This window comes from Pongo abelii, chromosome 20 (genome assembly GCF_028885655.2).
Source record: "Pongo abelii isolate AG06213 chromosome 20, NHGRI_mPonAbe1-v2.0_pri, whole genome shotgun sequence".
NCBI lineage: Eukaryota > Metazoa > Chordata > Mammalia > Primates > Hominidae > Pongo > Pongo abelii.
The window spans coordinates 19,848,721-19,862,377 of record NC_072005.2 but is presented as its reverse complement, the minus strand read 5'-3'; the positions used below and the strand labels follow the sequence as shown (position 1 = coordinate 19,862,377).

General features: G+C 50.7%; 1 protein-coding gene across 3 annotated transcripts in view; it reads left to right on the top strand.

Moving 5' to 3' along the window:
• Window positions 1-1,373: 1,373 nt before the first annotated feature.
• Window positions 1,374-13,657, top strand: part of PBX4 (PBX homeobox 4) — a 67,760-nt gene continuing 55,476 nt past the window's right edge. For 2 of the 3 annotated variants that reach the window (XR_010138446.1, XR_010138447.1), the window contains exon 1: window positions 1,374-3,796. Coding sequence is in view for 1 of the 3 variants with exons in the window: in XM_024237104.3 (XP_024092872.3) it covers window positions 3,669-3,796 (128 nt within the window). In the remaining 2 variants the exon portion in view is untranslated. The remainder of the gene's footprint in view (window positions 3,797-13,657) is intronic. The other variant, XM_024237104.3, reaches the window with a different exon arrangement.

The following is a 13,657-nucleotide window of genomic DNA, read 5'->3' as shown; positions in this document are numbered from 1 at the left end:
CTCTCAAAGTGCTGGGATTACAGGCATGAGCCACTGCGCTGGGCTTTTTTTTTTTTTTTTTTTTTTTTTGAGACGGAGTCTTGCTCTGTTGCCCAGGCTGGAGTGCAATGGCACGATCTCAGCTCACTGCAACCTCTGCCTCCCAGGTTCAAGTGATTCTTCTGCATCAGCCTCCCGAGTAGCTGGGATTACAGGCATATGCCACCACACCCAGCTAATTTTTTTATTTTTAGTAGAGATGGGGTTTCACTATATTGGCCAGGCTGGTCTCGAACTCCTGACCTCAGGTGAGCCTCCCGCCTCAGCCTCCCAAAGTGCTGGGATTACAGGCGTGAGCCACCATGCCTGGCCTTTTTTTTTTTTTTTTGAGACAGAGTCTCACATGATCTCAGCTCACTGCAACCTCGGCCTCCGCAGGTTCAAGCGATTCTCCTGCCTCAGCCTCCCAAGTAGCTGGGACTACAGGCATGCACCACCATGTCTGGCTAATTTTTTGTATTTTAATAGAGATGGGATTTCACCATATTGGCCAGGCTGGTCTTGAACTCCTGACCTCGTGATCCACCTGCTTTGGCCTCCCAAAGTGCTGGGATTACAGGTGTGAGCCACCATGCCCGGCCAGTCTTACTGATTTTTATATGAGAACACTCACTCAAACAGGTTGTGATCTGGCCCATGGTTAACACAGCTTGGAGATGGCACATACATGCCCCGAGGGACCAGAGAGGCCCCTAGGAAAGGGACTTCAGATTCCCACAAAGCCCAGAGTTGGTCCCAAGCTCAGCTGGGCTTTCCTTACCTCACCCCCCAGCACTCAACCCATGAGTACCAGACTCATGATGAGCCCCCTCTGAGATGCTCAGGGAGGCCCCCTCCAAGGTACAGTGTGTGCCAGGATGTCATTCTCTGCTCCCACCTCACCAGTGAGGAGGTGGGGTTATGTCCCTACTTTTGAATCCCATGCTGAATAACAGCTAGAACTTGAACCCAGGTCACTCAGAGATGCGAGCCACCGTGCCCGGCCACCTGTGCCAAATTCTTAAACCACTGAAATATGCATTGTCAAAGAACCCAAAACTCCCAGGTCCTTCTATATTAAATGGCCCTGGCCGGGCACTTTTTGAGTGCCACGGCTGCCAACTAATTTCTATGCAGTGGAGACCCCTGATGACCTCCAAATGGCAACAGTGGGACGGGTGAGGTGGCTCATGCCTGTAATCCCAGCACTTTGGGAGGCCGAGGCAGGCAGATCACCTGAGGTCAGAAGTTTGAAACTAGCCTGGCCAACATGGTGAAACCTCATTTCTACTAAAAATAACAAAAATTAGCCGGGCGTGGTGGTGGGTGCCTGTAAGCTACTCAGGAGGCTGGGGCAGGAGAATCACTTGAACCCAGGAGGTGGAGGTTGCAGTGAGCCAAGGTCATGCCACTACACTCCAGCCTGGGCAACAGAGTAAGATTTCTGTCTCAAAAAAAAAAAGGCAACTCTGTCTCAGGCTCTCTGAGCTGGCTGTTCACATCAGCTCCTCCAGGTTTTAACCTGCACCCCGTGGGTCTCCTTCGAGACCTTGTCCCATTTCCTCTTGTCGATCTCCCGTCTCCACCAAGTGGCTTCAAATTTTTGTCTCTGCTGGTCCCTGAAACTTTCAGTGCCCACCCCTCCAAGTTCTCTGAAGGATACTACTTTGTTGGGGTTGGGGGCAGGGTTTTGCTCTCTCACTCAGGCTGGAGTGCAGTGGCACAAACACAGCTTACTGTAGCCTCGACCTCCTGGGCCCAACTTATCCTCCCGCCTCAGCCTCCCAAGTAGCTGGGACCACGACCAGCTAATTTAGCTATTTTTTTAATTTTTATTTTTGTAGAGATGGGGTCTCACTATGTTCCCCAGACTGGTCTTGAACTCCTGGACTCAAGTAATCTGCCACCTCAGACTCCCAAAGTGTTGGGATCACAGGTGTCAGCCACTGCACCCAGCCTGAAGGCCAATACTGTTCAGGCCTCCTGCGCAGTGCTGTGCTTGTGGGTGACCTTTTGAACAGGCACTGATCTCCGTGGCTCCCATGCAATCTATTACTTTCTGTCATTGGAGCCAAGTGTCGGTTTCCTTCATCAGAGCGCTTTCCCTATTGTCCAGACACTCGGTCAATGTCTTTCATTTTCACTCCCTGCCATCCCCTTTGGAGTCTCCCGATGCTCTCCAATCCAGCCATACCAGATGGTGTTTGAATTTCCTCCCCAGCAGCAATGGAGAGAACATGGGCCCCACCCTGGAAGGGTTCCCAGCCAGTAGGCTGAGGACCTTTTACTGAGCCCACATCTGGAGACTGTCCTCATAGCAAATAGGCTCCAGGAGGTTCTGTGACTTTGGAGAAGAGATTCATGTCCAGTCCATTACTTTTTTTTTTTTTTCTTTTTTTTTTTTTTGAGACCTGGTCTCTGTCAACCAGGCTGCAGTGCAGTGGTGCAATCATGGCTCATTGCAGCCTCAAATTCCCGGGCCCAAGTGATCCTCCCACTTCAGCCTCTCAAGTCCCAAATAGCTGGGACCACAGGCGTGCATCACCACGGGGTCTCACTATATTGCCCAAGCTGGTCTCAAACTCCCGTGCTCAAGTGATCCTCCCGCCTCCGCCGCCCAAAGTGCTAGGATTACAGGCATGAGCCACCGCCCAGTTCCTTTTCTTGTGCACTAGGAGCCTCCGATGCTGTGTCCTAAGGGCTAGAAACAAAGATGTGAGGATTCGCTCTGATTTGGGGTGCACTGCAGGGGAGTCTCTCAGTAAACATCCTTCCTTCATTCGGTAACCACGTGGTAGCATTTTCTATGCCCAGAACTGTAATCTGCGAAGATGAATAGACAAGCGAGGTCACTCTTCAGCTGGACCTTGAAAGGTGACTGGAATTGATTTCTGCAGTGGAGAAAAGCGCTGCGTTCTGACCTCCTGGTTGCCATCAACCACGCACGCCTGCGCCCGTCCTTGGCCAGGTGAACGGGGCGTGAAAAGCTCTAGAGGAAGAGCCGGGGCCCCCAGTGGCCCACCTGATGGGGCTGAGGATGCAGGGAGCATTAGGGGGACTGAGCAGGGGTCTGGGGCTTGGGGCTTCTGGAAATGAATGGGGGCTGTCGATCAAGCTATAAGAGGTGTGGGGTTCTGAGGAGGAGGGGGTGGCTTGGAGGAAGAGTTGTGGTGCTCTGGGGAGTGAGGGTCTCTGAGGATCGAGGGCTTTGAGGAGAAGGGGGCTCTGAGGAGGAGCAGGAACTCTGAGGAGATGCGAGTGGGGCTGAAGGAGGCGTGCACCGCGCGAGATGTGAGGGATGGGGGCCTCTGGCTGGAGCGGAGCCAGCGCTGCCCTCTCTCAAGGGGAAGGAGGGCGCTTGTGAGAAGTGCCGTTGCCTCGGCAACCCCAAACCGAGTCCAATCCCGGGGAGGGGGAAGTTCGGGGCGAGTCCCGGGGGCGGTGCGTGGCGCCGGTTGGCTGACGGCGATGAAGGGGCGTGTCTGTAGGCGGTGCAATACACGGGTTGGCTGGCGGTAGCGACGGTGGGCGTGGCTTAGGGGCGAGCGCTAGCGGGCGCGGCGCTCAGGCAGCGGCGGTTGGCTGCGGCGCCCGTGCTAGTGCTCCAGGCTCGACGGCTCCTTCACAGCGCCCGCCCGGCCCTGCCGCTCATGGCCGCCCCGCCGCGCCCCGCGCCATCGCCCCCCGCCCCGCGCCGCCAGCGGCGCCCGGACACGAGCGACGTCCTGCAGCAGATCATGGCCATCACCGACCAGAGCCTGGACGAGGCGCAGGCCAGGTGCTGCCCGCGGGCTCGGCAGGGGCCACGCAGGGTCGTGGCAGTGAGGTTGGCGGGCAGAGGGGACGGGGCGGGGAGGCCAGACCGACGAGGGGCGCTTGAGGAGGGCTGGAGGGGGGTCCCGAGGACGAAGGGATATATGGGGTTCAAACGGAACGGGCTGGGCAGGCCTTATGGGGCCGAGCAGTGGCGTGAAGGATTTTCAGCAGCTCATCTTGGGGCGAGAAGGTTGGGTTTAGGGGTTTAGGGAGTAGGGCTGAGAAATGGGCACGTACGGGACTTTTGACAAGTGAATAACTAAATGGGTACGTTAATGGGACTCCTGCGGCTGGGAAGTTTTTTGTTGTTGTTTGACACGGTCTCCCTCTGTCGCCCAGGCTGGAGTGCAGTGGCGTGATCATGGCTCACTGCAGCATCCACCTCCCCGGCTCAGTTGATCCTCCTGCCTCAGCCTCCCGAGTATCTGGGACCACATGCGCACGTGCAACCACGCCCGGCTAATTTTTTTGTATATTTTCTAGAGACAAGGGTCTCGCTGTAGTTGCTTGAACTCCTGGGCTCAAGCATTCATTCCGCCTCGGCCTCCCAAAGTGCTGGGATTACAGGCGCGAGCCACCGAGCCCGGCCTGTGGGTGGGAAGTTTCCGGGGCAGATGATGGAGAGTGAGTGGTGGGGAATGGGACTCAGGAATGTCTGCAGGAGACTGAATAATTGAACTGGGGTAACTTGGTGTGGGAACCATCGAGAACTTTTGGGAAAAGGGTTAGTAGAGGAGTGGGTGGAGATGGAAGACCTATTTTCTTTTTAATGAATTCAGCAGATTTTTATTGAATCCTTACAATAACTGGATAGGGAACCGGGTGCTGACATAGTCCCTGCTCTCGAGTACATGATTTAGGGGAGGGAAAGTAAATAGCAAAAAATAAGGACTGGGTGGAGTGGCTCACATCTCTAATCACAGCACTTTAGGAGGCTGAGGCAGGAGGATTGCTTGAGCTCAGGAGTTCGAGACCAACCTGGACAATGTAGTAATACCTCGTCTCTACTAAAAATAAAATTAAAAAATTAGTTAGGTGTGATGACGCAAGCCTGTAGTCCCCGCTACTTAGGAGGCTGAGGCTGCAGTGAGCCATTGCACTCCAGCCTGGGTGACAGAGCTAGACCCTATCTCAAATAAAAGCAAAAAAGTATAAACCAGGCATGGTAGCATGGGTAGGTAATCCCAGTTGCCTACCAGTGGGAGGATCACTTGAGTCCAGGAGTTTGAGACCAGCCTGGGCAACATAGTGAGACCATCCTGCACCAATCTGAGAAAAGAAAAAAAATAAAATAAATGGCAATAAAAGCTGTAGGGATAGGGGTTGCATGCTGTAGGAAGCCAGGTGGAGAAGAACATCTTTGGAGAGGACAGCACCTTCAGAGGCCCTGAGGTGGGAAAGAGGATGTAAAAAGCGGAGTCTGGCTGGGAAGAGAAAGTTCCTAGCCAGAGAGGGAAAGAGTTGAGTTTAATGGGAGGCTGGGGCCAGATACGGTGGCTCACGCCTGTAATCCCAGCACTTTGGGAAGCCAAGGCAGGTGGATCACGAGGTCAAGAGTTCAATACCAGCCTGGCCAACATGGTGAAACCCAGTCTCTACCAAAAATACAAAAATTAGCCGGGTGTAGTGGTGCACACCTATAATCCCAACTACTTGGGAGGCTGAGGCAGGAGAATCACTGGAACCCGGGAGGCGGAGGCTGCAGTGAGCCGAGATCACACCACTGCACTCCAGCCTGGGCGACAGAGCGAGATTCCGTCTGAACAAAAAAATAATAATAAAGGGAGGCTGGAACCCAATTACATGGGGCCTACGAGTCTCAGCAAAGAGTTTTGTTTGTTCAGCCAGGCACAGTGGCTGACACCTGTAATCCCTGCACTTTGGGAGGCCAAGGTGGGCAGATCACCTGAGGTCAAGAGTTCAAGACCAGCCTGGCCAACATGGCAAAACCCCATCTCTACTAAAAATAGGAAAATTAGCCGGGCGTGGTGGTGCATGTCTATGGTCCCAGCTACTTGGGAGGCTGAGGCAGGAGAATCACTTGAACCCAGGAGGCGCCTGGGTTCAAGCACCACTGCATTCCAACCTGGGTGACAGAGTGAGACTCTGTCTCAATAAAAAAATAGTTTTGTTTTTGTCATCTGGGTAACAATCCGTAGGGAGTTCGGACTATTTATTCCAGTTGCAATGGGGAAAAATAAAGGAGTTTTAAGACCTCTCATCCCATTTACCTCCACTCACCACTTGTCAGCCAGCCAGGATCCGTAGAATCTGCATCACAAGGCAGCCCACTGTGTCTGGGTCCTGCAGTGATTATTACAGAAAAGGAAAGGAAAGGACTGAAGTTCTTTTGGAGGATGAGGCCTTGTTGAATGGGGACTGTTGTAAGGTGAGGGACAGTCTCTGGGTATGGGACTAGGGTCTGGTGGTGTGGACTGTGTACCCACTAGAGCCCTGTAGTGGGGAGGGTTTACAAAGCCAGGTAAACAGCAGTCCTAGGAAGGAAGAGGCAGAGAAAAAGGTGGATAATGCATGCATTTGTTCCTCAATGAATTTTGTGTGTGTGTGTGACAGACTCTCACTCTGTTGCCCAGGCTGGAGTCCAGTGGCGCGATCTCGGCTCACTGTAACCTCTGCCTCTCGGGTTCAAGCGATTCTCCTGCCTCAGCTTGCTGAGTAGCTGGGACTACAGGCACACGCCCCCATGCCTGGCTAGTTTTGTATTTTTAGTAGGGATGGGATTTCACCATGTTGACCAGGCTGGTCACAAATTCCTGACCTTAGGTGATCTGCCCGCCTCAGCCTCCCAAAGTGCTGGGATTACAGGCGTGAACTACTGTGCCTGGCCTGTTCTTCAATGAATTTTTAACAAATTTGGCCAATATTTATTGGACCTTTAGAATATCTGGGTACTGAACTGGCTTCTGGCATAGCTCTCAAGTTCTTCCTGCTCTCAAGTTCATGGTTTGGGGAGAGAAAGTAAATTTGTTCTTCAAACTTTCTTTCCTTTGCTTCTCAGGGAATGTTGACACTTTTTGTAGTTTCAGATGCTCTATTTGAGAAATTAGAGTCCTTGTCACCATACAACTATTTCTTTGGCTTTTTTTTTTTTATACAAGGTCGCGCTCTGTCAACCAGGCTAGAGTGCAATAGTGTGATCATGACTCACTGCAGCCTCAATCTTCTGGGCCCAAGCAATCTTCACACCTCAGCTTCTTGAGTAGCTGGGACCACAGGCCTGTGCCACCACGCCTGGCTAATCTTTCTTTCTTTTTTTTTTTTTTTTTTTTTTTTTGAGACAGGGTCTCACTCTGTCACCCAGACTGGAGTGCAGTGGTGCAGTCTCAGCTCACTGCAACCTCTGCCTCCCAGGCTCAAGCAATTCTCCTGCCTCAGCCTCCTGAGTAGCTGGGATTACAGGCATGTGCCACTACCGCCTGGCTAATTTTTTTTGTATTTTTAGTAGAGACAGGGTTTCACCGTATTGGCCAGGCTGGTCTTGAACTCCTGACCTCAAATGACCCACCCACTTTGGCCTCCCAAAGTGCTGGGATTACAGGCCTGAGCCACCACACCTGGACTAATCTTTCTATTTTTTTAGGTCTCCCTATGTTGGCCAGGCTGGTCTCAAACTCCTGAGTTAAGAAATCCTCCCGCCTCAGCCTTCCAAAGGTCGAGGATTTCAGACATGAGCCACTGCGCCTGGCTCCTCCAACTGTTTTCATTGTGGTTTTTTGTTTGTTTGTTTTTGTTTGTTTGTTTGGCTGTTTTTTGGTTTGGTTTGGTTTTTTTGAGACGGAGTCTCACACTCTGTTGTCCAGGCCGGAGTGCAGTGGCGCGATCTCGGCTAGTGAGCAACCTCCGCCTCCTGGGTTCAAGCGATTCTCCCATCTCAGTTTCCCAAGTAGCTGGGATTACAGGTGTGCACCACCACACCTGGCTAGTTTTTTGTATTTTTAGTATAGATGGGGTTTCACCATGTTGGCCAGGCTGGTCTCAAACTCCCGACCTCAGATGATCTACCCGCCTTGGCCTCTCAAAGTGTTGGGATTACAGGCGTGAGCCACTGCGCCGGGCTGTGTTTGTTTGTTTGTTTTTGAGACAGGGTCTTATTCTGTCACCCAGGCTGGAGTGCTGTGGTATGATCTCAGCTCACTACAACCTCTGCTTCCCAGGTTCAAGTGATTCTCCAGCCTCAGTCTCCCAAGTAGCTGGGACTACAGCCTCAAACCACCAATGAATGGCTGGCTAATTTTTGTATTTTTTGTGGAGATGGGGTTTCACCATGTTGTCTAGGCTGGTCTTGAACTCCTGAGCTCAAGTGATCCACCCACCTCGGCCTCCCAAAGTGCTGGGATGACAGACGTGAACCAGTGTTTTTATTCTTTTTGGAGCACTGTACCAGGTGCTAGAGAAACCAAGATGGCTAAGATGTTCTCTGCCTTCTTGGAGCTCACTGAGAAGTAGGGTGTGTGGGAGACCAACTTGTAAATAATTGTTATAACAGGAATGTGCTGTGTAGAGGCAATTCCTAGCACAGAAGAGCTGTGCCAGGCGAGGGTGCCTTCCGTGATGTCTGTTAGGCTAGTCAGAGAGCAGTGGCTTTATTATACTTTGTGTTCCCAGAGCCAGGATCAATGCCCAGCACCTTGCATTCAGTAGTTTTATGACACTGAGGAGATTCTAGAGGGATTAGTAGGAGTTGGGAAAGGGAGAAGATGGATGTGACACACCCAGGAATGTCACCATAGAGGCAGAGCTTTGGGTGTGTCCTGGAAGCTACTTTTGTACTTTCCAGACTGGGATATTGCTGCTTAAGGGGTGAGCTCTGCTCAGATGTGGCCTTCCTCAGGCCCAGCACAGCCCCAAGGCTGCTGCATTTTCCTTGCAGGAATCTCCTGAGATTCTAGTTTCCCTAGACAGGCTTTAGATTTAGAATGGAATGCAGCCAGTTACTTCTCTTTTTTTTTTGAGATGGAGTCTCGCTCTGGCGTGATCTTGGCTCACTGCAACTTCTGCCTCCTGGGTTCAACAGATTCTCCTGCCTCAGCCTCCCGAGTAGCTAAGATTACAGGCGCCTGCCACCATGCCCGGCTAATTTTGGTATTTTTTTAGTAGAGACGGGGTTTTGCCGTGTTGGCCAGGCTGCTCTCAAACTCCTGACCTCAGGTGATCCTCCCACCTCGGCCTCCCAAAGTGCTGGGATTACAGGCATAAACCACCACACCCTGCCAGCCAGTTACTTCTTTACCATTTTCAAAGATAGCTCTTTTTGTTTTAAGGCTAAGAAATTAGGCTGGGTGCAGTGGCTCGCACCTGTAATCCCAGCACTTTGGGAGGCTGAGGCAGGAGGATCACCTGAGCTCAGGAGTTCGAGACCAGCTTGTGCAACATGGAGAAACCCCACCTCTACTAAAAATACAAAAATTAGCTGGGCATGGTGATGCCCACCTGTAGTATGTGCCAGCTACTGGGGAGGCTGAGGCAGGAGAATCGATTGAACCCTGGAGACGGAGGTTGCGGCGAGCTGAGATTGTGCCACTGTACTCCAGCCTGGATGACAGAGAAAAAAAAAGAAGAAATTACATGTTGTGGTCGGGGGCATTATTCATGCTTGATTACACAGGTGTTAGGTAGCTGGTTCCTGGTTTCTGGCCTCTTTCTGAATTGGGATGACCCCTGGGGCTTTTATTTTGAGACTTTGAAGCTTCAAATCTCCCTCATTTCTTTGGACCTAGCCTTTAGATGAACTCAAAGCCTTAAAGTTCACTCAAGTCCAGACAAAAATCTTCCATCCTCAAATGGGCCATTTCCACCCCTCTGGAGGAAATACAGCTCCTCTTAGTAAACCCTGCAGCCTGGTAGATTACCAACCTGGGCTGGGAAGCAGTTTGTCTCTTCTGATCAACTGATCCTGTGAGGCTTTTGCAAATCTTTCTGATCCTGCCCACTCTCAATGTGCCAGTCACCCCTTTCATCACCCCAGCAGTCAGTTGAACTCAACTGTTTAGCCAGAAGGAATTTTTCATCTCAGTCGTATGTTGCCATAAGTTTGTTTTCAGAAGGAAAATATAGCTCTCTCTTCAAACCTGGGTTTTTTGTTTTGTTTTGTTTTTTTCTTGAGACAGAGTCTCACTCTGTTGCCCTCGCTGGGGTACAGTGGTGCGATCTCAGCTCACTGCAACCCTCGTCTCCTGGGTTCAAGCAATTCTGCCTCAGCGTCCCGAGTAGTTGGGATTACAGGTGTGTACGGGTATGCACCACCATGCCTGGCTAATTTTTGTATTTTTAGTAGAGACACGGTTTCACCATGTTGGACAGGCTGGTCTAGAACTCCTGGCCTCAGGTGATCTGCCCGCCTCAGCCTCCCAAAGTGCAGGGATTACAGGCATGAGCCACTGTGCCCGGCCTTAAAATTTTTTTGTAGATACAGAGTCTCACTATGTTGCCCAGGGTGGTCTTGAACTCCTGGGCTCAAGCTGTCCTCCTGCCTCAGCCTCCCAAAATGCTGGGACTACAGTCATGAGCCATCCACCCATTCTAAATGTTCACTGTTATAATGTTTTAGGAGCAAGCAGTGTGGTGTGTGAGATGGCATACCTAAAACCAAAAATGTATTTAGAAGTTGGTTTTAGGCAACCCAACAGTGCCTGCATAGCTTTTCTTAGGAAGAAAACATCTCTGAACTTTTCTCTTTTTTTTTTTTTTTTTGAGACAGAATGTCACTCTGTCACCCAGGCTGGAATGCAGTGGCATGATCTCGGCTCACTGCAACCTCCGCCCCCTGGGTTCAAGTGATTCTCCTGCCTCAGCCTCCCGAGTAGCTGGGATTACAGGCTCCTGCCATTGCACCAGGCTATTTTTTGTATTTTTAGTAGAGACGGGGTTTCACCATCTTGGCCAGGCTGGTCTCGAATTCCTGACCTCATGATCTGCCCGCCTCAGCCTCCCAAAGTGCTGGGATTACAGGTGTGAGCCACCGTGCCCGGCCTTCTCTTTTTAATTTGATTTTTACTAATATGACCTCAACTAGTAGAGATTTGCATAACTTTCTTAGTCCCTCCAATATTTCTGCAGATTGACTTTGCCTAGATATGGATTAAATTCCTATTATGAAGGGGAGATAATGAAGTGATTTTGACTATCCTTTAAACTTACTGAAGAGGCAAGGCGTGAACTGATACCTGAAATGTGTTCCCCTAGGCTTGGTACTTTTGCAATAGTGAATATAAGGTCAGAACATATATACTTATAAAGTATATATACTTATGTATGTTCTGACCTTATATTCATACATAGTTATAAAGCATGTCAGTGAGCATTCAGCCTTCCGCACACCCATTCAAAGAATGCAAGGGCTCTAGGGGGAATATATGATGTGGAATTTCCCAGAGCCAGATAGCGTTAGCATGAGAGGATCTATCAGTCCAAACCTGGGAAGTAGGATTTCATATTTGAAATTTTCTTTTTCAGTATCCCTAAAGAGATTAATTAGATGCCAGTTGACTTCATGCCTTGTAGTCTTTCTTCTTAGCTTGCTTGCAGGCTTAGCTTGGCTTGGTCTAGTGCCAGAGGAGTCTTGCTGTCTTTGGTGTACTTTTCTTAAGAGTTGAATTGTGTTGGTTTTTGTTGTTGTTTGACACGGAGTCTTGCTCTATCACCCAGGCTGGAGTGCAGTGGCGTAATCTTGGCTCACTGCAACCTCCACCTCCCAAGTTCAAGTGATTCTCATGCCTCAGCCTCCTGATTAGCTAGGATTACAAGCGTGCGCCACCACACCTGGCTAATTTTCGTATTTTTAGTTGAGACGAGGTTTCACCATGTTGGGCAGGCTGGTCTTGAACTCCTGACCTCAAATGATCATCCCGCCTCAGATTCCCCAAAGTGCTGAGATTACAGGTGTGAGCCACTTTGCCCGGCTTGAATTGTGTGTGTTTTGTTGTTGTTGTTGTTTTAATTTTTTTTTTTTTTTGAGACGGAGTTTTGCTCTTGTTACCCAGGCTGGAGTGCAATGGCACAATCTCTGCTTACCGCAACCTCCGCCTCCCGGGTTCAAGGAATTCTCCTGCCTCAGTCTTCCTTGTAGCTGGGATTCCAGCCACGCGCCACCACGCCCAGCTAATTTTGTATTTTTAGTAGAGACGGGGTTTCTCCACGTTGTTCAGGCTGGTTTCAAACTCCCAACCTCAGGTGATCCGCCCGTCTCGGCCTCCCAAAGTGCTGGGATTACAGACGTGAGCCACCGTGCCTGGCGAATTGTGTTGGTTTTAAAACAATTCCCTGAAGCTATCTAAAAGGCTCTTGGCAAAATCCTCTTTGAAATAGCTTTATTAATGAAAAGTAAAGCCACGTGTAGAATTTCGCAAAGGAGCAAGTACCACTCACTCATTTAAATGACAGTTACCGAGTGTCTCTATCAGAACACAGTGGTTGATGATGATGACAATAAGGATTTCCCTCATTTACGCCTTCCCAGAACCCTAGGAAGTGGGTGGTTTTTCACTGTTTGTTTTTCTTTCTTTTTTTTTTGAGACGGAGTCTTGCTGTGTCGCCCAGGCTGGAATGCGGTGGCACAATCTCGGCTCACTGCAAGCTCCGCCCCCAGGGTTCACGCGATTCTCATCCCTCAGCCTCCCGGGTAGCTGGGACTACAGGCGCCCGCCACCACGCCCGGCTAATTTTTTTGTATTTTTAGTAGAGACGGGGTTTCACTGTGTGAGCCAGGATGGTCTCGATCTCCTGACCTGGTGATCTGCCCTCCTCGGCTTTCCAAAGTGCTGGGATTACAGGTGTGAGTCACTGCGCCCGGCTCTTTTTTTTTTTTCATATGGATTTTTGCTCTTGTTGCGCAGGCTGGAGTGCAATAGCGCGATCTCGGCTCACCACAACTTCCGCCTCCCAGGTTCAAGCGATTCTCCTGCCTCAGCCTCCCAAGTAGCTGGGATTACAGGCATGCACCACCACGCCTGGCTAATTTTGTATTTTTAGTAGAGACAGGGTTTCTTCATGTTGGTCAGGCTGGTCTCGAACTTCCGACCTCAGGTGATCCGCCCGCCTCAGCCTCCCAAAGTGCTGGGATTACAGGTGTGAGCTACTGCGCCTGGCTCTTCACTGTGTTTCTAGATAAGGAATCAAGTGGCCAGATAACTGGAGGGTAGTTGGATGGAGATTTGGGCATACTCTATTGAACTCTGAGGCTGTACTGCCTGCCACCTGTCTCTGCTTTTCCCAGGGATCCTACAAAACTCACTGAAATCTGACATCGCTTCCTGCTCACCCTCCCTGGGTGCCATGGGAGATCAGACAGTCAGGCTTGGGCTTTACAGGACACTTTTAAAAGTACATTCTCGCAAATTAAATGTCATCTACTCAATAAACATGTATTTTGTGCCAGGTCTGGTGCTGGGCATGGGAATGCAGCAGTGAGTTCTGAAAGGAGATTCATTATTTGGAGAGGCAGACATTGGAGAGTGCGGTGACACGGGGACCAGAGAGGGCAATGAAGAGTTAGCCCTTCAGCAAGACTAGAGCTTGTAGAGCACGGGCAATCGGAGTGCGTGACTCTGGAGTCTAGCTGAAGTCAGGCGGGGGACAAGGAGCCTTGAGGAGATGGCCAAGATCTGGACTTGAGGCTTTGCCTAGGCAAAGAAAGTGGATGCGGCATTGTAGGCTTGGTGCAAGCATGCATGCAAGGCAGGCGTGGAGCATGAAGGCATGCATTGTGGTTCCATCGGGCGTGAGTGGTGGGCGTGACCTCGGAAGGGAGACTCAGGGGTGACTGCCTGCCTCAGCTGCTGTCCTACCAAGCATGGCCTTGAACTCC